Source organism: Salmo salar, chromosome 05, assembly GCF_965601325.2.
Source record: "Salmo salar chromosome 05, fSalSal1, whole genome shotgun sequence".
In the NCBI taxonomy this organism is placed as follows: Eukaryota; Metazoa; Chordata; class Actinopteri; order Salmoniformes; family Salmonidae; genus Salmo; species Salmo salar.
In genome coordinates this window covers 53,938,717-53,964,033 of record NC_138295.1, presented here as the reverse complement: position 1 = coordinate 53,964,033, position 25,317 = coordinate 53,938,717, and the positions used below count along the sequence as shown (strand labels likewise).

At 41.2% G+C, this 25,317-nt stretch overlaps 2 protein-coding genes across 3 annotated transcripts; one reads left to right on the top strand and one right to left on the bottom strand.

Annotated features, from left to right (window-relative positions):
• The first annotated feature begins 1,672 nt into the window (after positions 1-1,672).
• Positions 1,673-13,390, top strand: LOC106605109 (replication protein A 32 kDa subunit). Its single transcript, XM_014200427.3, has 9 exons — positions 1,673-1,839; positions 2,304-2,401; positions 2,640-2,741; positions 2,914-3,027; positions 3,216-3,290; positions 10,052-10,171; positions 11,256-11,387; positions 11,746-11,840; positions 12,170-13,390. The coding sequence occupies exons 1-9, from the start codon at positions 1,827-1,829 to the stop codon at positions 12,255-12,257; spliced, it is 837 nt and encodes a 278-aa protein (XP_014055902.1). The 5' UTR covers positions 1,673-1,826; the 3' UTR covers positions 12,258-13,390.
• LOC106605107 (protein THEMIS2) lies at positions 13,082-24,947 on the bottom strand. 2 transcript variants are annotated; one of them, XM_045718363.2, is made up of 7 exons: positions 24,720-24,947; positions 24,344-24,511; positions 17,875-18,015; positions 17,208-17,636; positions 15,717-16,918; positions 13,679-13,796; positions 13,082-13,458 (listed from the first exon to the last, which is right to left on the bottom strand). In XM_045718363.2, exons 2-7 carry the CDS (start codon positions 24,447-24,449, stop codon positions 13,358-13,360), a joined length of 2,097 nt encoding a protein of 698 aa, XP_045574319.1. In that variant the 5' UTR covers positions 24,450-24,511; positions 24,720-24,947; the 3' UTR covers positions 13,082-13,357. The 2 variants fall into 2 exon arrangements, with proteins under 2 accessions (XP_045574319.1, XP_045574320.1); XM_045718364.2 differs by having other exon boundaries at positions 13,082-13,455; positions 24,720-24,946.
• Positions 24,948-25,317: the final 370 nt, after the last annotated feature.

Sequence of the window (25,317 nt, the reverse complement as noted above, 5' to 3'; positions counted from 1 at the left end):
ACACAGAGTCAACCTACCGCGCCCACACAGAACGCTTCTACAGAGATTACCCACACAAGATTTCAAACCCTATCAATATGAACAGGGAAACCCATACCATTATCAAAATATTGCCTAATTAGTGGTCCCAAAAGCGGGTGTTGTATCTGCACTGGGATATCACCTGTTGCGATTACTATGGTATAGATTATTTTACATCTATTCAAATGTGCAAAATTACCTAGAGTACCCATGTCTCCTCTCTAACTAGTAGGTGTGGTGAAGTTCTCGGTGCCCTTGAGGCTTGCACTGAGGGTCAGGATAAAGATGAGTCTGTGACAGTAGGAGTGAAGTTTTTGGAAAAAGTGGACCCTTGCCTTTTGGCTGATCCATTTGTGGTTTCAGGGTGGGTGAAAACAGAATTGGGTACTGTGGAATCGGTGAGGGTAACCAGAAGTGGTCTTGTGATAATTGTTTGTGTTTCTGCTGGTCAGAGGGAGAAGGCGCTCTGCGTTAAACGAATGGGGGCAAGAAATGTTGTTTTGCTCTCAATTAAAGGACACCATTGAGAGGAGTGGTTAGTGGGGTAGCTGTAAATGTGATAGGTGACCAAGTAAAGGGAAAGATTCCCCCCTCATTTTTCCTAACCCTAACCTAAAACTCAGTATCCTAACCTGCTGCATAAGTTCTCCTATCCTGCTTAGGGTGACCACGTTTAAAATAGGTTTGATTTTGTGGAAATCCCCCCCACCCAACACACACAGACAATGAAAGCTCTTACAATATTCGATGATGACATTTCTCTGACCAAATTATTAGGGTGAGGCACAACAGCTTACTACACAACATACACTTAGTATTACTTTCTTAGCTACAGTATACATATCTCCCTGGCATATTACATAATTTATGCAGCAGCACGCAATACATTTTTGGATGACTGCTTGTCTAGCTGCTAGCTAAGATTTTGAAAGTATGATGTTGACATGATCAGTCCAATCAAAGCTACGGTAGATATAACATGATTTTACCTTTGGCCAATGACCTTGAGCCTTCTTGGATGGGCACTTCTAATGTAACTCTATGCCAGCACTCAAGGGGCATGAATTTTCGAGCCCTCCCCATAGATTTTGCGGTGACATAATGTCCCCATGAGTGACAGAACACTGAGCCAATCACAGCGCAACTAGAGAAGATTACCAACGCCTACGATCTGTATATTCCACTGGCTGCCCCTCCACCACAGAAAGCACTGAGCTAGGCTGAAACACCTGCATTTTGGAGCTGCCTTACTCAAGAAAGCAAAAAAGATACCATGTTTGTATGCTGCTTTATTAACTCAATGGTTATTAGTTATATTTTACATTGTTTACAAACTGATATGTGACATGAATTAATGCCAAAATAACATGCAAAACAGACACAAAAAAAACTAAAATAACATATACTGTATATATATATAAAAAAAATGGTTGTTGTTGTAGCTTAACAGGTGTGGCTCTGCCCACCTGTCCAGAATGACTGGTCGCCACTGTTAATGCCCATGATTTTGGAATGAGATGTTATGCGAGTAGGTGTCCACATACTCAAGTAGTGTATCTCTGGGTAAGCTAGTGCGTCGAGCAATCTCGCATGTTCATTGGTTTAGCTACCAAATCTAGTCAGAGAATCTTATTGGACAATGGTTTTCCCGGCATTTTTGTAGGGCGCATGCGTTCTATACTGTCAACTTTCCAGCGCGCCGAATTGTACAGGAAGGGGAATAGTTGTGAATACTTTTTACACGTTTTATTGTCTTGCCACCTGTTTAAACATTATTTTATCATATAACGTAAGGTAACGGCACCATGTGGAACCAAGGTTAGTTTGACTTTGTAGCAATGGTTTATATGGCTGTTAAGAATAGCTCAAAAGTTGCCTAGTTGTTGTAAATAACGTTAGCTTGCTAGCTAGTTACTGTAGCCAGCTCTCTTGAGGCCTGTTAACTAGTAGCAAACGTTAACTAGGTAACTCTAACTAGCTACTGTAGTTGACGGGTTACTATAGTGCTTTTGTCAGCTAGCCATTTGGCTCACTAGTTAACGTTGTGTGTAGTCTCCATCAATCAGCTACCTAACGTTAGCTAGTAATGCAAGCGTGTTTCCATGGTTTTAGTCAGACAGTGGATTATTGCTACAGTTGTCTCATTGTCACAACCGTCGGTGATTGGGAGTCAGAGGGCCGTCCGGCTTTTGCCTGTCTGGGCTGTAATTGTAAATACGAATTTGTTCTTTAACTGACTTGCCTAGTTAAATATATTTTTTAAAGACTGTCACTTCATGTAGGTGGATCATACGGTGATTCAAACATGGGTGGTGGATACACTCAGTCCCCGGGAGGATTCGCATCACCTGCTGCCTCCCAGGGAGGAGAGAAGAAAGGGGTCTGTATTTGTTACTCACAAACTCCATATATTACACAGCGAACAGCTAGTGGAAAAGGTCTGTCATCGTAATATTAGTAGCATAACCTATAGGCAACAGTTAAATAATAGCTTGACAGACAGTAAACATACCCATCCGACGCACTGTTGTGTCTGCCATTGTAAAAAAAAAAAAATGTGTAGGTTAAATTTGGCTCAATGTGAATTACTCAGGCTTACTGTGTATGCATGTTTACAGAGACAACGTGCCCAACAGATTGTCCCCTGCACAGTGTCCCAGCTCATGTCTGCTGCCCAAGCGGAGGATGTTTTCAGAGTGGGAGAGGTAGAGGTTGCCCAGGTAACCCAAATGATGTCTTAAATATGAGGATGGTGGCCATTTTGTTGGGGTTTGTGGTGTATTGCGATACAGTGACTCATAGACTGATTAGGATTTTAATCTTCCATGTACAAATGAAATGTGTGAGGTGTGCCTTGGTATCCTATGACAGTATTCTCTTTTTGTGTGCTAGGTTACCATTGTGGGCATCATCAGAACCACTGACAAATCCATGACCAACATCCAGTACAAAGTTGATGACATGACAGGGGCCCCTATGGACGTGAAGCAGTGGGTAGATACGGAGGTGAGTCATCAGGGCTGCTAAGTACTAGGATCAGCAAGGATATACAGTACAGTCAACACTTGCAGTATAATTTCCAAATAATGTTTAATTAACATATATTTTGTGACATCAGGCTACACTCAAATGAGAGTTCAACTGCTAACTCTACTCACCTATGGTTCTGTCCTGCTGTCTCTCCTCATTCATAGGATCCCAGTGTGGACAGCACAGTCATCCCCCCAGGCACTTATGTCAAGGTCTCTGGCAATTTGCGCTCCTTCCAGGTGAGGTCATCATCCCCACATAATACATACCTTTATCTGTAGGTCACAGCCCTGACCACATCATTCTACACATGGTTTATTAAATGTTTTCAAACAATGGAGAGCCATATGTAACCTGAGATTTTTTATTTTGCAGTTGAAGTCGGAAGTTTACATACACTTACGTTGGATTCATTAAAACTAGTTTTTCAAACACTCCACAAATTTCTTGTTAACAAACTATAGTTTTGGCAAGTCGGTTAGGACATCTACTTTGTGCATGACACAAGTAATGTTTCCAACAATTGTTTAGACAGATTATTTCACTTATAATTCACTGTATCACAATTCCAGTGGGTCAGAAGTTTACATACACTAAGTTGACTGCGCTTTAAACAGATTGGAAAATTCCAGAAAATTATGTCATGGCTTTAGAAGCATCTGATAGGCTAATTGACATCATTTGAGTCAACTGGAGGTGTACCTGTGGATGTATTTCAAGGCCTACCTTCAAACTCAGTGCCTCTTTGCTTGACATCGTGGTAAAATCAGAAGAAATCAGCCAAGACCTCAAAAAAAAATTGTAGACCTCCACAAGTCTGGTTCATCCTTGGGAGCAATTTCCAAACGCCTGAAGGTACCATGTTCATCTGTACAAACAATAGTACGCAAGTATAAACACCATGGGACCACGCAGCCGTCATACCGCTCAGGAAGGAGATGCGTTCTGTCTCCTAGAGATTAACGTACTTTGGTGTGAAAAGTGCAAATCAATCTCAGAACAGCAAAGGACCTTGTGAAGATGCTGGAGGAAACGGGTACAAAAGTATCTATATCCACAGTAAAACGAGTCCTATATCGACATAACCTGAAAGGCCGCTCAGCAAGGAAGAAGCCACTGCTCCAAAGCCGCCAAAAAAAGCCAGACTACGGTTTGCAACTGCACATGGGGACAAAGATCGTACTTTTTGGAGAAATGTCCTCTGGTCTGATGAAACAAAAATAGAACTGTTTGGCCATAATGACCATTGTTATGTTTGGAGGAAAAGGGGGGAGGCTTGCAAGCCGAAGAACACCATCCCAACCGTGAAGCACGGCTGTGGCAGCATCATGTTGTGGAGAGCACAACTGGTGCACTTCACAAAATAGATGGCATCATGAGGTAGGAAAATGATGTGGATATTGAAGCAACATCTCAAGTCAAGGTATTGGAGTGGCCATCACAAAGCCCTGACCTCAATCCTATAGAACATTTTGTGGGCAGAACTGAAAAGCGTGTGCGAGCAAGGAGGCCTGCAAACCTGACTCAGTTACACCAGCTCTGTCAGGAGGAATGGACCAAAATTCACCCAACTTAACCTCTCTGGGGTATGTCGGACGCTAGCATCCCACACGCCAACAGCCAGTGAAATATCAGAGCACCAAATTCAAAACGACAAATCTCATAATTCAAATTTCTCACACATACAAGTATTATACACCATTTTAAAGATACACTTCTCATTAATCCAACCACCGTGTCCGATTTCAAAAAGGCTTTACGGCGAAAGCATACCATTAGATTGTTAGGACAGCACCTAGACAAGAAAAACCACACAGCCATTTTCCAAGCAAGAAGAGGCGTCACAAAAAAACAGAAATACAGCTAAAATTAATCACTAACCTTTGATGATCTTCATCAGATGGCACTCATAGGACTTCATGTTACACAATACATGTATGTTTTCCTCGATAAAGTTCATATTTATATCCAAAAACCCCATTTTACATTGGCGTGTAATGTTCAGAAATGTTTTGCCTCCAAAACTATCGGTGAATGAGCACATCAATTTACAGAAATACTCATCATAAATGTTGATAAAATATACAAGTGTTATGCACAGAATTAAAGGTACACTTCTCCTTAATGCAACCGCTGTGTCAGATTTCAAAAAAGCTTCACCGCGAACGCACACCTTGCAATAATCTGAGTTCAGTGCTCAGACACCAAAACAAGCCATACAGATACCCGCCATGTTGTGGAGTCAACAGAAGTCAGAAATAGCATTATAAATATTCACTTACCTTTGCTCTTCATCGGAATGCACTCCCAAGAATCCCAGTTCCACAATAAATGTTCAATAAAGTTCATCTTTATGTCCAAATACCTCCATTTTGTTCGTGTGTTTAGTCCAGCATTCCAAATTCACAAAACGCACGCGTTTAGTCCAGACAAAGTTCAGTTACAGTTCGTAGAAACATAACATGTCAAACGATGTATAGAATCAATCTTTAGGATGTTTTTATCATAAATCTTCTATAATATTCCAACCGGACAATTCCTTTGTCTTCAGAAATGAAAAGTAACTCAGCTCGCTCCCAAAGCTGCACGCATGACTGAGCTCATGCCAATTTTCCAGACACCTGATCCAATCAGCTCTTATTCTCTCCCCATTCACAGTAGAAGCCTGAAACAACGTTCGAAAGACTGACATCTAGTGGAAGCCTTAGGAAGTGCAATATGACCCCACAGTCACTGTATATTGGATAGGCAATCACTTGAAAAACTACAAACCTCAGATTTCTCACTTCCTGGTTGGATTTTTCTCAGGTTTTCGCCTACCATATGAGTTCTGTTATACTCAGACATCATTCAAACAGTTTTAGAAACTTCAGAGTGTTTTCTATCCAAATCTACTAATAATATGCATATCCTAGCTTCTGGGCCTGAGTAGCAGGCAGTTTACTCTGGGCACGCTTTTCATCCGGACGTGAAAATACTGCCCCCTACCCCAAAGAAGTTCATGTGGGAAGCTTGTGGAAGGCACATTTTTAGGATTAAATGTCAGGAATTGTGAAACTGAGTTTAAGTGTATTTGGCTAAGGTGTGTGTATATATAAACTTCCGACTTCATCTGTATATGCATCTAGGGCAGGGAGTTGCCTCTGGCATTTTGATTCACAAATGTAAACTACACCATGCCGGTGGCGGTCAGTGCTGTTTAAGATTAGGGAGGACGATTCATTTTTTTATGCGCATGGCCTTATTGCTATTACAGAATATTTTATGACTGTCATTTGTATTCTATTCATCCAGCTCAATGTATCATTGATAGGTTTAGGCTATTACATGATACGCAAATTTGCCATATACCTATCATGAGATTGCTACAACCTAGCCTACAATTGAATGTTTATAGCCTAGGTCGAGAGACAGGTCGAGAGACAAATTGGAGTAATCGAGGTGAGACCGTGACACTTTAAATACTGCCGTGCACACTCTTGCCTGCATCTAGCTGATTTGGTGTGCAATCATTTGTCCAAACAGTTACAAAACGTTCCGTTTTGCAACTAAAACAAGAGTTTCTATTGGACAAATTTGGGAAGGTCCATTCCCGTTTAGTTCCATTTGCTTCCGTTTAATAAACGTTTTGCAACAGAATTGGCAAAGTGAATACACCGTTGATCACTAGCACACACGGTTCACTTTCATAGCAGCCTCATACAGCATCATCACTTTGATGACCATGTGCAAAAAATCTCCCCAAGCCAAACCAAAACTGCTACACAGCCTACATCGTTGTCACCATATTAGCTAACGTCGTAGTCAACAAAGTAGAACTAGTAAACCCACAATCAATCCCTGTGTACAATCACGCAGTACAGTGTACAGCAGTCAGTTTAGCAGTTACACCAGCGGGCCCCTGTGGCAATAAATTAATAAACAGAAAGCTCCCCTTGACTTGGAAGAGTTGCCGTGTTGAATAGCCTTAGCAAACATAAATTGCATTCCTCTCTGTCAGGTTCTTGTGTAGGCTAAATCGGCTGCATTAGCTAAGTATGTGAAAGCTAAACCAATAATTAAAAAAATACACTGAGTGTACAAAACATTATGAACACCTGCTCTTTCCACGACAGACTGGCAAGCTATGATCCCATATTGATGTCACTTGTTAAATCCACTTTGATCAGAGTAAATGAAGGGTAGGCTTTTTTGAGACAGTTGAGATATGGATTGTGTATGTGTGCCATTCAAAGGGTGAATGTGCAAGACAAAATATTTAAGTACCTTTGAACGGGGTATGGTAGTAGGTGCCAGATGCACCGGTTTGTGTCAAGAACGGAATTGAGGCTGTTCTGAAAGCAAAAGTGGTGGATCAACTCAATATCAGGAAAGTGTTCTTAATGTTTTGTACACTGATTGTATAGCTAGCTCTCTCTCTCTGCTGCTGCTTAATTTAAGAATTTAATTTGTTCAAACTGATCAACTATTTTCTTTCTCAATCTTTGAGTCAACTATTCACCACACTTTATGCACTGCTGTGCTAGCTAGCTGTAGCATATGGTTTCGGTACTAGATTCTAGAGGTCGACCGATTAATCGGAATGGACGATTCGGTAAACGATATTTTTGGCCACCGATTTGGCAATTTGTATTTTTTTATTTTAAATTTGAATTTTTTTATATTTTTTATTATTATTATTACAATTTTTTTTTTTTTTTTTTTCACCTTTATTTAACTAGGCAAGTCAGATTAAGAACACATTCTTATTTTCAATGACGGCCTAGGAACGGGGGTTAATTGCCTTGTTCAGGGGGGATTCGTTTTTGCAACCTTCCGGTTACTAATCCAATCCAACGCACGAGGAGCCTGCATGGCAGGCTGACTACCTGTTACGCGAGGGCAGCAAGAAGCCAAGGTAAGTTGCTAGCTAGCATTAAACTTATCTTATAAAAAACAATCAATCTTAACATAATCACTAGTTAACTACACATGGTTGATGATATTACTAGTTTATCTAACGTGTCCTGCGTTGCATATAATCGATGCGGTGCCTGTTAATTTATCATTGAATCATAGCCTATTTCGCCAAACGGGTGTTGATTTAACAACCGCATTTGTGAAAAAAGCACTGTCGTTGCACCAATGTACCTAACCATAAACATCAATGCCTTTCTTTAAAATCAATAAACAAGTATATATTTTTAAACCTGCATATTTAGTTAATATTGCCTGCTAACATGAAATTGTGTCACATCTCTAGTGTTCATTGCACGCAGAGTCAGGGTATATGCAACAGTTTGGGCTGCCTGGCTCGTTGCGAACTAATTTGCCAGAATTTTACGTAATTATGACATAACATTGACATAACATAACTCGTAAGCATTCATTCAGACAGCACTTTTGTGCGTTTTGCCAGCAGCTCTTCGCTGTGTTTCAAGCTGTTTATGACTTCAAACCGAGTGGGTATAATTTGTGGAACGTTCCAACAGGAATCTATTCCAAAAACTTCGTAAATAACAAGGTTGCCAAAAAAACAATGCATACAAAGTTGTATAGCGGCAGAATAAGATACCGGGTAGTGAGTGGTCTATTTCATTGCGTTTTTCACTCATCACGTTTATTCCGAAAAATGTCTGTCGTCACTCTGGTTGCCTATAGACAAACATTAAGAATAAGCTACGTGGTGAGTTGATGCCTATTCGGCAGCTAGTTAGCTAGGTTTGTATGCATTGCTACTTTGTATGCGTTGTTGGTTGGCAACCTTTTACTTTACGTTTTTTGGAACAGATTCCTGTTGGAACCTTCCACAAATTATACCCACCCCTTTAAGCCTGTCAACTCCCAAGATTAGGCTGGTGTAACCGATGTGAAATGGCTAGCTAGTTAGCGGGGTGCGCGCTAATAGCGTTTCAAACGTCACTCACTCTGAGACTTGGAGTAGTTGTTTCCCTTCCTCTGCATGGGTAACGCTGCTTCGAGGGTGGCTGTTGTTGATGTGTTCCTGGTTCAAGCCCAGGTAGGAGCGAGGAGAGGGACGGAAGCTATACTGTTACACTGGCAATGCCAAAGTGCCTATAAGAACATCCAATAGTCAAAGCTATATGAAATACAAATCGTATAGAGAGAAATGGTCCTATAATAACCAACTTAAAACATCTTACCTGGGAATATTGAAGACTCATGTTAAAAGGAACCACCAGCTTTCATATGTTCTCATGTTCTGAGCAAGGAACTTAAACGTTAGCTTTTTTACATGGCACATATTGCACTTTTACTTTCTGCTCCAACACTTTGTTTTTGCATTATTTAAACCAAATTGAACAGGTTCCATAATTTTTTTTAGGCTAAATTGATTTTATTGATGTATTATATTAAGTTAAAATAAGTGTTCATTCAGTATTGTTGTAATTATCATTATTATAAATAAATAAACAAAAAAATCGGCCGATGCATCGGCTTCTTTGTTCCTCCAATAATCGGTATCGGCGTTGAAAAATTATAATCGGTCGACCTCTAGATTCATTCTCTGCTCCTTTGATTGGATGGACAGCATGTCAGTTTATGTTGATAGGTTGCAGGATGTCCTCCGGAAGTCTTCATAATTACTTTGTAAGTCTATGGAAGGGTGTGAGAACCATGACCCTCCTAGGTTTTGTATTGAAGTCAATGTACCCAGAGGAGGATGGAAAATAGCTTTCCTCTGGCTACACCATGTTGCTACCCTAGAGGGTGCTGTTGAGTCTACAATAGCCCTTCATTGCAAAACAGTGTGGTTTTTTTTAATCAGTTATTTGTTGACGTGAATGTATTTGGTATAGTTTTATCTAAAATGTTTCACTTTATTTTTTTAATGCAATTCACTTAGTGGGATGGTCCTCCCTTCTCTGAGGAGCCTCCACCGACCTGTGCAAATGCATTCATGTTAACTGAAAGTATGTGTTGCACATTCAGTCCTGTGTGTCTCTCTGTGTCTGATGCACTGACTGTGGGTGTTTGTGTAACTTCCTGTCTTCGATAGAACCACAGGTCCGTGGTAGCGTTCAGCGTCCGGCCCCTAGAGGACATGAACGAGATCACCTCCCACATGCTGGAGGTGGTGCAGGCACACGTGCTGCTCAGCAAACCACAGAATATTATGGTGAGAACTTCCTTCACACATGACAAAGAGCACCAGGGCCTAAAATTAACACCCGCCTCATGCGGGTAGATTTTGGCATTGGTGGGTAAGATGCCTTTTTCACCAGCCATGTTGGCAGGTGGTCAGGGCTTTACACTTTAAGCGTTTCACTGGCATTTGTTAATAAGAAGTCAAGTATGATCACATTTATAGAAAAATAAATGCTGCAGTAGCTGTTTTCATAGTATTTCTGCCATTTTGTTTTATACTTGGTAAATTAATCGCACAAAGTCAAAACTACGTATCCTATAGCCTATCCCACCTCGAGCTGCCACACTGCCTGTCTAGGGGCTGTGCGTCCATGAAGAGCTGAGTGAAAGATTGTTTTTTAGGAGCGCTGTGCACAGGCATAAAGTTGGTCTAATTTCCTTGAATCGGAAGTCTACTGATACTTTGTCCTTGTTTCTTGGCAATTTACATTGTTTTGTTCGCAAGCTAGGTTTCTTTTTCAAAATTTGAGTTTCAACTGCTAGGGAAGAGAAGACAATGCAGCTATTAGTCAGACTCTGAATCTCATGCGTGACTCTTGGGTCATGTTATCATGGTAACCTCCTGCCTTTAACTGGGCATGTGAACATCTGTGATTATTTTGGTTAACACTGGTCACAAAAATGTATACGAAATTAAACAATATACCACATTACTTCTTACTAGTAATAAATGTATTGTTTTAGAAACATTACAAAGCATGCTCATCTGTTTTTTTGTTTTGTTGATGTAATTTTAGGGGTGAAGAAATAAAAAATGTGGTGACCCAGTGGCTGGTGGACCAAAAAGTAACTTTTAGGCCCTGAAGAGCACCACTATGCCTGAATTTTTTTTTTTACTCTTTCCCACCTGTATAACAGTAGAGCTGACGAGTTGGCCTTGGCCCATCTGCCACGTATTTAAATGGAGATGCATGAATCATTAAACTTAGCTTTGAATAAGGCTGTTCGACCTCAGTAATGCCACAATCAGCTGCTTGTGCTTTTTATGAATAAAGTTTTGTTTTGAATGTCTTCTTGCTTGGCACCACTCACACACAGTTCTGGTTCCCTTTTAGATGGGCGGAGGAGGGGGAATGAACACTAGCATGGTGCCCATGTCGCGGCCGGGAATGGGTGGCAACATGGGAGGTGGATATTCGGGTGCCAACGACATGTCCGCTAACGGCCTGATCCCAAGCCAGAACCAGGTGAGTCCGCAATGGACTAAAGAAAAGCGCTGGGAACATTAAATAGTTGGTAGAATAAACAATAGGTAGCCTAAACGCACCGACCATACCAATTGGAAAGTAAACCCGCACACCTTACCTGTTACCAGGTGAATGGAGAAAAAAAGTGTTCTTTATTTAAAATATCCAGCACATTGGTGGTCTAATGATTACAAAATTAATTGGGCCTCATCATTTATTAAAAATGCCTTACCCAACTTACCATACTGCCATCTGTAGGACTGGCATAACAATTGGGAAGTCTTCAAGAGTTCTACATGTGATTGGCACAATATTCTATATGAATGGTTTTTATGTTATGCTCTTGTCCTCTCATAAGGTGCTGAGCTTGATAAGGAGCTGTCCAGACGCACAGGGTATCAGCACACAGGACTTGAAGCAGAGACTCAGCGGCATGAGCTTGGCTGTCATCAAGTAAGACGTTCCCTTCCCTCCGTCCTCAATTCAGTTTCTGAAGTTCTTGATATGCTTGAATGTGTTCTGTTGGACCACAATAATGGTCATGTTCTGCAGGGCACAGCGTTGGCCGGCGTTCAGATAAAAATATTTTATAGAACAAACATGTATTTCTGGGATGTAGAATAAGTAATATTGTCTCTATTCATTGCATTTCTATCTGCAACGTTCAACATTTGCCTACTGAACGTGGCCCAGTGCACTCTCATGTGCAAGGCATAAGAGTAGACTGCATAATTAAGCATGCTGCATTGGCACCAGTCTTACTGTCCTTTGTCTAATCATAGGCATGCAGTGGAGTTCCTCAGCAACGAAGGACACATCTTCTCCACCATTGACGAGGATCACTTCAAGTCTACGGACAATGACGACTAAAGCATCTCTCCATTCCCTGTTAGCATTAATAACATGATCATAGTCTTGGGTCCATTCTCAACACACTGTGCCGCTATGAGCGGACGATTGTATTTAAGAATAACACCCAAACACCCCTCTTAGAATTTTAAGATCTCAACACTCTGAAAATAGAACCTGTAGTCATTCATGGAAGCATGATTCATACTGAGGAACATCATGGAATATGTCTATAATCCTGAGGGTTTCTGTGAAATTAGGCCTTGGTTTGACTGACGTGGTGGCCAGTGTTCACATATCCTGTTTCAACTTCCGTTAATGATATTACAGTAAGAGTGGGTGCATCACAGGCCAATGGTTTTTCTCACAGTGAATGCAATCTGTGTGACTACCAGTTCCTGATTCATTGGTCTTTGTAGTTGTCATTTAAAAATGGTGAACAGAATGTAAAACTTTGCCATTCCTATTCAGATTGTCTTATGTCTCTATGTTTTGTTTTTGTCTCTAGTAAACGTATATTTTCAGAAAAATTTGTAATTTGTTCTCAAGATGTTACTATTTTAAATAGTCAATTGGGAAGTATCTCTTACAATGTGTGTAACCTTAGAATGCAGAAGTATAATATCATACAGTATCGATACCCAAAGCAATGATACATATGCACAAGTAAAGCTTTGTGTTGCGCATGAAGATCCCCACTGTTATCACTCCGGCTTTCTTATATTGACCTCCACTCTTAACAGTAAGGTCACTGACGCTGTCAGACTAGCATCATTGAGTTTTAAAATAAGGGGACATTTTAAGTTACAAAATACACGGCTAAATTATGAAATGTAACAACCATAAACACCAATAGCCTTTTATTATGATAAGCATTTTGGATAATCGGTTGGCAAGTGTTGCTTGTGACTGTAGCAATGTAGAAAATTAAAACCAAGTAACAAAATATAGGTACAATAAGACATGTATCCTGTTTTTGCAGTCCCATCTCAAAGTATTCACGGTTACAGTGGCTTGCCATCAGTCTGCATAGTTCTGACATTGTCTTGCACCCCATAGTCTAGTCTATTTTATGCAATGATACTTTAGTTAGCCTTTTAATAGTTATTCCTCTGGCTGGTTCAGTAAAATAAAAAATTGTCCTGTGTTCTTAACTTGTCGTCCAATTGCTCATAATCATGGTCACTGTCCACATCTGCTTGTACTTCATATTTCGCCGCTGCTGAAAGACAAGTTAATTTGAGGCTTACAATTGAGGTTTTGTGTGAAGTGATCACCCAGTGCAAAAACATTTACGTAAACAGAACTACAGATAACAGTAAAGTGTTTTATAAAAAGATGCACCAAATTCAGAAATGATGAATGGGGTAATTTTTGGCGTTGACTTTGACTTCCCGGATGTCATAGCTCACAAGTCATTTTCAATGTAGGACATACTGTACCTTTTTTGTTGGGCTTGTGACTTATAGACGTGATGTAAGTGTTTGGCTGAGCCTTGCCTGACTTGACATCGGTAATAGGCTTTCTTGGATTCAGCGGAGGGGCATCATCCTTGAAAGCCTTCACGACAACAGGAAAATGAAACTACCGTTATTCTAGGAAGTGTACATGCTATGTTGAAAAAACAGAAACCACATATTTGCATGGGGTGAGGAGTCTGCGTTAGCAAACAACATTTTCACATAACTGATGAGACAGTAACATGTGTGTTATGTGTGAATGTTCTAATAATTTTTTTTTATTTAACCTTTATTTAACTAAGCAAGTCAGTTAAGAACAAATTCTTATTTACAATGAAGGCCTACTAAAAGGTAAAAGGCCTCTTGCGGGGACGGGGGCCTGAGATTAAAATAAATACAATATAAATATAGGACAAAACACACATCACAACAAGAGAGACCACACTACATAAAGAGAGACCTAAGACAACAACATAGCAAGGCAGCAACACATGACAACACAGCATGGTAGCAACATAACAACATGGTACAAACATTATTGTGACCAGTCAACAGCAACAAGGTGAAAAAGGTAGAGACAACAATACATCACACAAAGCAGCCATAACTGTCAGTAAAAGTGTCCATGATTGAGTCTTTGAATGAAGAGATTGAGATAAAACTGTCCAGTTTAAGTGTTTGTTGCAGCTCGTTCCAGTCGCTAGCTGCAGCGAACTGAAAAGAGGAGCGACCCAGGGATGTGTGTGCTTTGGGGACCTTTAACAGAATGTGACTGGCAGAACGGGTGTTGTATGTGGAGGATGAGGGCTGCAATAGATATCTCAGATAGGGGGGAGTGAGGCCTAAGAGGGTTTTATAAATAAGCATCAACCAGTGGGTCTTGTGTCAGGTATACAGAGATGACCAGTTTACAGAGGAGTATATAGTGCAGTGACGTGTCCTATAAGGAGCATTGGTGGCAAATCTGATGGCCGAATGGTAAAGAACATCTAGCCGCTCGAGTGCACCCTTACCTGCCGATCTGTAAATTATCTCTAATCTAGCATGGGTAGGATGGTCATCTGAATCAGGGTTAGTTTGGCAGCTGGGGTGAAAGAAGAGCGATTACGATAGAGGAAACCAAGTCTAGATTGAACTTTAGCCTGCAGCTTTGATATGTGCTGGGAGAAGGACAGTGCACCGTCTAGTCATACTCCTAAATCCTTGTATGAGGTGACTACCTCAAGCTCTAAACCTACAGAGGTAGTAATCACACCCGTGGGGAGAGGGGCATTCTTCTTACCAAACCACATGACCTTTGTTTTGGAGGTGTTTAGAACAAGGTTAAGGGTAGAGAAACTTGTTGGACACTAAGAAAGCTTTGTTGTAGAGCATTTGGGGCGGGGGGGGGGGGGGGGGGGGGCAGCTGAGTATAAGACTGTATCATCTGCATATAAATGGATGAGAGAGCGTCCTACTGCCTGAGCTGTTGTTGATGTAAATTGAGAAGAGTGTGGGGCCTAGGATTGAGCCTTGGGGTACTCCCTTGGTGACAGGCAGTGACTGACACAACAGATTTTCTGACTTTATACACTGCGCTCTTTGAGAGAGGTAGTTAGCAAACCAGGCCAAAGACCCCTCAGAGACACCAATACTCCTTAGCCGGCCCACAAGAATGGAATGGTCTACCGTAATATAAGACATTGATTGAGCATCCCAAGACTCTATTATATGAGGCAGCATTTTAGTCCTAGTCAAATCAAGTCACAACTTATTCAACTTATTTAAAGTGTATTTCACAATATCTCAACATACTTTACAGAGAACATTTTAAGTTAAAACAGAAACATCAGACATAGAGACAGTACAGTGACACAATTTTTTTTGCAAAGCAGAGTACAAGGGCATTACATGGGATGCAAGACAGTAGGCAGGACATGTAAGACAGTAAACAAGTCCAGCAAGACAGGAGGGACAACAGGAGATGAGCAGTGCTATATCCTGCCTAGAAAGTACATAAGGTTTGAAAGGAAAAGCTTACCGGAGGCAGAGGAGCAGGGGGCCTTTGAGTCTTTTTGCTATCAAGACTTAGACCACTCAACAGGGAAAGGGTGCTGCTTTTGGGTGGAAGACAGGGGGTGTCTGGTTGTGAGGGTGAAGGGGTTGCCTTGGAAGTCTTTGAGCCTGACAATGGCTTTGAGCCTGACGGCGGATTTGATCTTGATGATGGCTTCGGCTTTGGTGGACGTGGTGGTGGGGGCTCATCTGATGCGGTGAGCTTTCGAAATTCGTAATAGAATGAGTCCGTCACCTCTGTAACTGTCTCCAGGTGATATTCTTGGGTCAAAGGCAAGGGGTCGTTAGTAAAAGACAAAGACATGTTAAGCCAGTCGGTGGGTATCTCAAAACACCTCTCTGGCTTTCCTGGAAGGCTGGCCTGCACCATGGGCTGTATAGTAGCCTCCTGCAGCCTCAGGGATGAGAACCCCACCAGAGGATCTTTCTCCAGCTCTGCGTCACCACTCACCACCTTAACGTCCAATGGCAGAGCGAAGGCCTTGCACAAGTCCTTCAGGCTGTACTTCTTATTGTCAGTGAGCTTCTCCACAAAGTGGCTCTGCATGTACAGGGGCAAGTGGACCACCTCGCTCTCCTCCTCCTTCTCCTCTTCATCCTCCTCCTCGTCATCATCCACTTCTTGGAGACGTCTACATACAAGGACCTCTACGGTCTGTTTATTAAGCTTCACCTTCTCGCAGCGCAGCACCTCCAGCTGCTCACCCACACTGAGTGCCAGAAGCCCCTCCTCCTCCAGCTCCTCACTGTGCTGCGTCACCCTGACCGTGAGAAACGGCGCTCGGGTCGAGGCGGCGTACAGCTCGTACACCGACTCGAACTCCCGCGGCCTCCGTCGCAGCCGTCCCCCATAGCTCTGCGACATTAGGAAGTACTGGCGGGCCTTGCGCCCCTTGAGACCTGAAGCCAGAACCATGGCTGAGGAACCACGCTTGTGAAGGACTAGAGGATGGCCCTTGTGTAGTTCAGCCAGCCAGGTACAACAGAACAGAGGCTGGCCCTCATGGTGCTCCAGTATTTCAGCCATTGTGGGGAAGGCCTCATCTGGCTGTGCAAAGACCTCGAGCAGAGTGAGCGGGGTAACAAACGTCAAGTCTTGGGATTGCGTAGTCACGTCGACCACATCCACCTCCAAGCTGGAGGGGAACTTGACTATGTTCTTCCTCACTGTGAGAAAATTTGAGAAATTATGTTGAAAGGGTGATGACCCATACAGTAAAGTACTAAACTTGATGCTGAGCAGAATAAAAAAGCTAAGCTGTATGTTCAAATTGCACAATCCTGTAGTGTAATGATTTGTGAAAAATAAATGCAGGCTACAGTTTGACAATAGCTTTGATGACGTGCTTCTCAGGCAACACTTCTCTCAATTCTAGATTCTAACATGATATCTCAATGTTTTTTCATTGGCTAAGGAAGTATGCCGTTGGTTGACTTAGAACCAGGTTCTACTCACAGTGCATGATGGCCTGGACCTGGTATATGGGGCTGAAGACTAGCGATGCCCTGTGCTTGGTCTTCTTGCTGAAACAAAAGTGCCGGCTGCAGAGGTGGGGCGAGGACATGATCTCCTGGAGGGTGTAGGTCTGGTCACTCTCACACTCATAGAACTCCCCACAGCAGGAGAAGGGGACTAGCACTTCAACCGACGCCCCCTGCTGGCCTCTGAGTTGACAGCGGACGCAGCGCTCCTCACCCCCGTCCTGCTGCTCGATGTGTAGCATGGTCACGGCCATCCCAGCGCCGAGGGTGAAATTCTGTAAGGTCAGCTCACATCGGCTGGTGAAGGTGAAGGGAACGCAGGTGTCCAAGCCTACAGGTCTCAGACTCACCATCTCCTCCACTGTGCTGTATGGCATCTCCTCTGGAACCAGCTTGAACAGATCTGAGTGGGAGAGTCCGCAATGAGGCCATGAATAACACAGCATTGATCAAGTGATTTTATTCAAATGAATTAAACATATTACCATGGTTAATAAAGAATAAGGGGGGCTCGCATACATAGAATTACTAGAACTGCCATTCTTGGTCAAGTCAATCATCTGTGCTAGGTGGACTGGAGGCATTTATTTTTCTATTTCTAGGTCTGGCTAAGCGCATTTGTTGAAAACCGTAAGCCTCACCTGCATGGTTGATGGGCAGCTCAAACTTATCATTGTTGCTGGTGTCCTCACAGCTGACAGACAGGAGCTCGATGCCGATGACCTTCACCAGGTCCCCAGTGGACAGGCACACCTCGCTTCCCGACAGCTCATAAACAGAGCCTATAAAGCATCAACACACCACAATTTCAGCTCTGATGACAGTGCAATATTTGCAGCAACATGCACCCACTGTACTTGTTGATTTATTTGATTTTTTTTATCGGAGGTGTTTACTCAAAAGTACTGTACCGTTACAAAGCATGCCTGAACTGATGGAAATAGATACACAGTACACAGTACTAATTTATCTGTTCCAGGAACATCACTCATGAGACTTCCTACTTTCATTTTCCCCCCATTTCCTTATTTGGAATTAAATTGCTTTTTCTTGTGGGTTGCAGGTCATTTATTTGATACATTGTCTCAATATCAACCTGGTTGTAGTCAGCAGTAAGCGTCAACAATTCAAGGTAGTCTACTGACTGACCACCCATCCATATAACCAAGCATATTATTATCTATAAACCTTTGAACATGTTATATTACATATAGTCCTCTACGTATTTAGTTAGAAAGTGAAGCAAAAACATTTCATTTAGCTCTATACTCAAGCATTTTGGATTTGAGATCAAATGTTTCATGAGGCGGCAGTAGAGAATGTCACCTTTTATTTGAGGGTATATATACATATCTGTTTACTGTTTAGAAATTAAAGTACTTTATATATCTACTCCCATTTGTTGTCATAAGTATTTGGACAAATTCACTTATGTGAGTATTAAAGTGACTATTAAAGTAGTCAAAAATGTGTATTTTGCTCCCATATTCCTAGCATGCAATGACTACATCAAGCTTGTGACTCTACAAACTTGTTGGATGCATTTACGTTTGTTCTGGTTGTGTTTCAGATTATGTTGTTCCCAAAAGAAACCAATAGAAATCAAATCAAAGTTTATTTGTCGGCTACACAGTTTTGCAGATGTTATTGCAGGTGCAGTGAAATGTATGTGTCACGGATTCCCCCGGTACTGCTGCTCATTCAGTTCACCAGCTCCGGCTTACTGAACTGGATCATTACCACCAACCCCGGACTGTGTTGTCTCATTATGCACACCTGGTTCCCATTTCCCCTGATTAGTATGTGTATATATGTGCCCTCTGTTCCTCATTGCCCTTGTTGATTATTGTTCCATGTCCGTTGGTCTTGTGAGTACATGTGCTCCGTTGTATCGCCTTGCGCGTTACGGTGTTAGTGTGCATTTGTTATTACCGGTCTCGTCCGGTGTATTGTTATTACTGGTCTCGTCCCGTGTATTTCTTAGAGGTTTACACCTCGCTCATTGTTTGTGTTACAGCCCTGTGTTGTGTGTGTTTGTTTTGGGCTTCGTCCCCGTTATGTTCATGAGGTACGCATTTTTGGGTAGAGAAATGTAAAAAACTATTTCGGATTCCTGCGCCTGTCTCCTATCATTATACAACGTGACATTATGTTTCTAGCTCCAACAGTGCAGCAATATCTAGCAATACAATAATATGCACATAATCAAAAAGTGTATATATATATTTTTTTAAAACAATGAATTAAGACGTCAGAGTCCGGAATATATGTATGTGAATGGGGGGATATAGACAGTATGGATATGAATAGGAAAGGTGTGAATGGTAAATAATGTACTGTCATTTTGGAGTCACTTTTTTTGTAAATAAGAATGTTTCTGAACACTTCTACATTCATGTGGATGCCAACATGATAAAGGATAATCATGAATGAATCATGAATAATGATGAGTGTGAAAGTTAGCGGCACAAAGATCATAGCTCAAGACGTGTATTCTAACTGTGGTCTTGCCATACTGGGAGACTTCAATAGATGGGTTTACCCAAGTTGTGCAGGATAATATGATTCGATTTGTAGTGACTTTCATTTACAGATGTAAATCACGAAGCTCATTACATTGAGCACAACCATTAAAATAAAAAAAAGCTTGAATAAAAAGGGGCTAAAAAAACATTAAGTGGTTAAGTATTATAAAGGATACAGAAAATAATAAAGCAGGCAACAAGGACAAAACAACAGAACTCAAATTAACGTATATGACCAAGACAGATTATATTTAGCGAAAGACAGTTTGAAGAAGTGATTCTTGAGCTCAGACTTAAAGGCAGTTGTGGTCTGGGGCATGTGGGGGGGGGGGGCTTGTTCCAGAGCCGGAGGACAACAGAATGCTTAGTCAGCCATTGTTTTTAAGCTGTCTTTGGGACTGCAAGTAGTCTTTGATCATTTGATCAACTGACTTGCCTAGTTAAATAAAGGTTACATTTAAAATAATACAAAAATGTTATGACCATGAAGACTGTTTGGGGCTGAGGAGTTCACTGAGGTATTGGGGACCAGAGGCATTGAAGGTACCAGAGGTGATGCAATACTGGACCTAAGCATTAGACATGAACCAGCTTTACCATAAACCATCCATCCTACCAGCCATTGGCCACAGTGATCATCAGGCAGTCCTATCTCGAAAAGCCCAACAAACCAGAAGTGAGAGCATCGCCCTATCCAACAATCTAACCTGGACAGTTTTGGAAAGTGGATCCCAACCCACTCCTGCCAAGAAGTACAATGCCCCTGATGCTACATCCAAGACTGTTGCCTTCTATAACATGGACTGCTGCATGTAATGACCACTTCCCTGTCCAAACTGTGAAAATGCACCCTACTGACAGACCCTGGATGACAGCAGAGGAGACTGGTAGGAGCAGGTATAGGAGGATAGGCTCAATGTAAAGGCTGAAACAGAATATATGGAAACCATAGTCAAACACATATGGAAACCATGTTTGACTCTGTTCCGTTTATTCCAAACCATTACAATAAGCCTGTCCTCCTATAGCTCCTCCCACCAGCCTCCTCTGGCTGAAATCAAGGCCCCTCTGAAAATGTATATTCCTGGCCATGATCAAAACAACAAAGTAGGAATGACAAATTAAATTAACTGGTTCTCTCAGGTCAGCCAATCACTAACTTCCCTGGACACAACAGCCATCCCAGCCTTCTTACGTTCCCTGCAGCCTCTCCCAGAAATCCAACCCTGGGAGGTGTATGACAAGCTGCATGTGATCAAAAACAACAAAGCCCCTGGCCCCTACGGTGTGCCACAGCAGATCCTATGAGAATTTGCCTGCGAGTTCCCAGACAGTTTGGAAGCAGACCCGAAAGATCATCGACTTACGCTCTCGTTAGCCTTTTGGACTATACAAACAGTCATACATCCCATCCACCATAACCACCCTCATCACCACTTCTCCAAGGCTTTTGACAAAATCGGCCACACCATCGCCATTGAATGCCTGATCCAACTGGATGTCAGACCTGCCCTCACAGCATGGCTCTGCAGTTTTGTGACCGGATGTAAACCCTCAGACTGGCAGGAGCTGAAGGGAGGTGTGGCTCAAGGAACTCCTCTGGGTCCTCTCATCTTCCTTGCAGTCATTGACGGTGCAGCCCGGGATGTTGACAGTAGGTGGAAGTATGTTGATGATTTCAGTCTGGCCCACACAAGCACAATGGGAAAAATCTGCACACCACAGCAGGCCCTGGACAACTTTGACTCATGGGTTCAGGCAAGCAAAATGTCACTGAACCCTGCCAAGTGCAAGGTCCTATCAGTGACCCTCACTAGAAACCCATGTCCTCTCCAGATCGAGGGGCAGGGCTGCGTAAGAGCTCAAAGTGTCTAATAGTGTGAAGATTCTAGGGTTAATGGTACAGACGGATTCACAATGGGGTGAGCAGGTTGTTCGTTTTTTTTCAATCGCTGTGGTGAAATTTTCACAATTATGTGGTACGTTTTACCAACGCTTAGTACAAAACTCAAAACAGATTATCAAAAAGCAGTTGTTCCAGAACTCAAAGCACATTTCCAAATGACTGAGTACAACACACAAAATCATAGTCACCTTTTCACAAAAATTAAACCAGTGTTTCATCTAGAAATACATGTTCCACATTGCAATACATGTTTACATTAAGTACTTGCCTTTCACAATACAATGCTCACATTACTTTTAATATGATAGTCTTATTTGTTAAAATACCTTTTACTATTACTTAATCTAACTGCTTTTATTCGATAGTCACTTAACCTTTTGGTAAACCTATAGATTTTAAACTGGTTTGTCTACTATATACAGATTTGGAGAACTACAGAATTACAATGTATGTTTGTAAAGTATACACATATAAAGTATGATATACACTGAGTGTACAAAACATTAAGGACACCTACTCTTTCCATGATCTAGACTGACCTGGTGAATCCAAGTGAAAGCTATGATGCCTTATTGATGTCACCTGTTAAATCCACTTCAATCAGTGTAGGTGTAGGGGATGAGACAGGTTAAAGAAGGATTTTTAAGCCTTGAGACAATTGAGACATGGATTGTGTATGTGTGCCATTCAGAGGGTGATTGGGCAAGACAATATTTAAATGCCTTTAAACGGGGTATGGTAGTGTGTGCCAGGCACACTGGTTTGTGTCAAGAACTGCAATGCTGCTGGGTTTTTCACGCTCAACCGTTTCCCATGTGTATCAAGAATGGTCCGAGGACAGACGCTGCGCGCTTCAACACTGGGCGGTCCCGTTCTGTGAGCTTGTGTGGCCTACCACTTCGCAGCTGAGGCAAAGTTACTCCTACATGTTTCCACTTCACAATGACAGCACTTACAGTTGACCGGGGTAGCTCTAGCAGGGCAGAAATTTGAGGAACTGACTTGTTGAAAAGGTGGCATTCTATGATGGTGCCACATTGAATGTCACGGAGCTCTTCAGTAAAGCCATTCTACTGCCAATGTTTGTCTATGGCGATTACATGGCTGTGTGCTCAATTTTATACACCTGTTAGCAACGGGTGTAGCTGAAATAGCCGAATCCACTAATTTGAAGGGGTGTCCACATACTTTTGTATATATAGTGTATCTTGCATTTTTTTGCTATTGGATCAACTGGTTGTTAAAACAACTAAATTGAGAATATATCATTATGTTGTATTTTGGTGATTAAACCAATGTTTTCATGATATTTCACAGTCAACTTATATTTTGGATGAATGGTTATGTGGTGAAAGATGTTTCCAAACAAAATGAATACACAATGAAAGGTTTTGAATGTAAGACTGGGTGCGTTACAAGTGTTAACAGTTTGGAGTTTTGTACTAAGAGTTTTGAAAATTCACCACAAAATTCACCACAAAATTCACCACATTTCCCAAGAGGAAAATAGCAACAAAGCGATTGAAAATAACTGTAATAACTCAATGTTTTATTTTAGCAAAGTTGAAAGATAATGTTTGTAAGAAGACCATTGTAGGCCAAAATTTATCTTTTAACTTAAATAAACATAGCATTTTTAATGGTGAGCTTTTCCTATCTAAGATCACATTTTTTGGTTGCACCTCAACAAGCGCTCTCCACTTCTTTTCACATCATTCTAGACGTATGTCAGGCTTGGATTCGCAATACCAAAAGGTGTTTCCACATGTACATGAACAACGAGGGCATTTACTGCAATGTCGATGAGAACCTATGGCCAAATGCTCAAGACAGGCTTGATGCAAATTAGTGCCTGCTAAACGTTATTTTTCTTTCATTCATTTAACTGATTTCATTTTATTACAGTACACCTATGTGGTAATGATATCTGAACAATACATTTACTTTTTGCATCAATGATTATTACTGTAAAATATGTCTTAAATGATCAACCTTTGATCGCACATGGTATAGAAATGATGAAAATAATGAAACCAGTGAGTCTAGCATTTTTTTGGGGGGTGGAGGGGTTATGATATTTATGCCTATGTAACTTTCTCACTCATCATTATTAACGATTCATTCACGATTATCCATAATCATGGTAGCATCCACATGAATATAGAAGTGTTCAGAAACATATGGTACTCTCATTTACAATAAAAGTGACTCCAAAATGACACAATAAATGATTTACCATTCATTTCTATTGGGCGCAACATAATCTGAAACACAACCAAAGCAAACTGTAAATGTATCCAACAAGTTCGTAGAGTCATGGCGTGCTAGGACTATGTGACCGAACGCTACACTTTGACTGCTTTAATACACATATAATTACATTTGTCCAAATAAATGACACCTTCAAATGTGGGGACTAGATACTGTCATTTCTAAACAGTAAAACAGATATGTATATGAAAGTACCCTCAGTTGTAAGTAAGATATTCTGTACTGTTGCCTAATTATGAGACTTTTGTTCTACTTCTGTTTGTGTATGTCAGAATTGATTATATAAAAAAACTGCCACTGACTGTTAATCAGTAAGGTCTACTCTGCTTGTCTGTCTCATTTCTGGCAATGTAGAAACTGGTTTGCCCACACATGGAGTTTATGAAAGAAAGTATGAAAAAGTCTTACCTTGAAAGTATACCCCAGAGCAAACCTGCAGAATCCGTGGAAGACAAGTTTGATCCAAGGATGCAATGAATTCTTGCAGGGACATAACTGTTTCAGTGCCTGCCATCACTGCAGTGCTGCCCGATGTTGTGCTGTCAAGGCTCAACTGTGGTTCCAAGAGAGGTGCCACTGATTTAACAGTCAGAAGCAACAATTGTATGAGGAAGTAGGCAACCAGATATTTTCAAGTAAAGTTAACCCCTACCCTGTTACACTAGCTTGTGTTGCCAATAAAGATATGTGAACTGGGTTTTACTTATTTATTGTTTGCTTATTTTATGCAGCCATTAACATTTTATTATTTGCCTACAATCAAAAAAAGAAGCTTACAACTCACCATGTTCCTATTGAAAAATTATGGATCCTAGCAGTACAGTATTCCATTGTGGATTTTTTTTATTCTATTCATGTTTGCTGTATGTGAATATATATTTTTTTATAGATGTCTCACTATCACCTGTAAAGCAGCCCCTCGGGAATAATAAACATTCTATACCTTACTCCATAGCAGTTCAAAGGTATAATTAAAATACATTCTGCAAAAGTGTATGGTCTGTGACAAATGGGAAGCTACATCGTCTACCAACATGAAATGACACCGCAACTTCCTACAAGTTGCAATCTATAAATGTAACATGAAACAAGGAGTATGTTGCTCTAGTAGTCTATGTTATTCTGCCCAGTGGCTTTTCAATAAAAAAACAGTCTATGCTATTGACTATTCTTGAAGCTATTCAATATGATTCAAGTGAATGAGCGATAATGAAAGCTAAGCATAATAACTGTGTGCGTGTGTGTGTTCACAGTTCATAGTTTTGAATCATTGCCATTACATTTCAGTATGCAACCTTTTTTTCTAGAGTCGAATCAAATCATTGTAGATAATGGAACGTATTAATTTATTTTCATCCATTTGGGCAGAGACAGAGAGATTT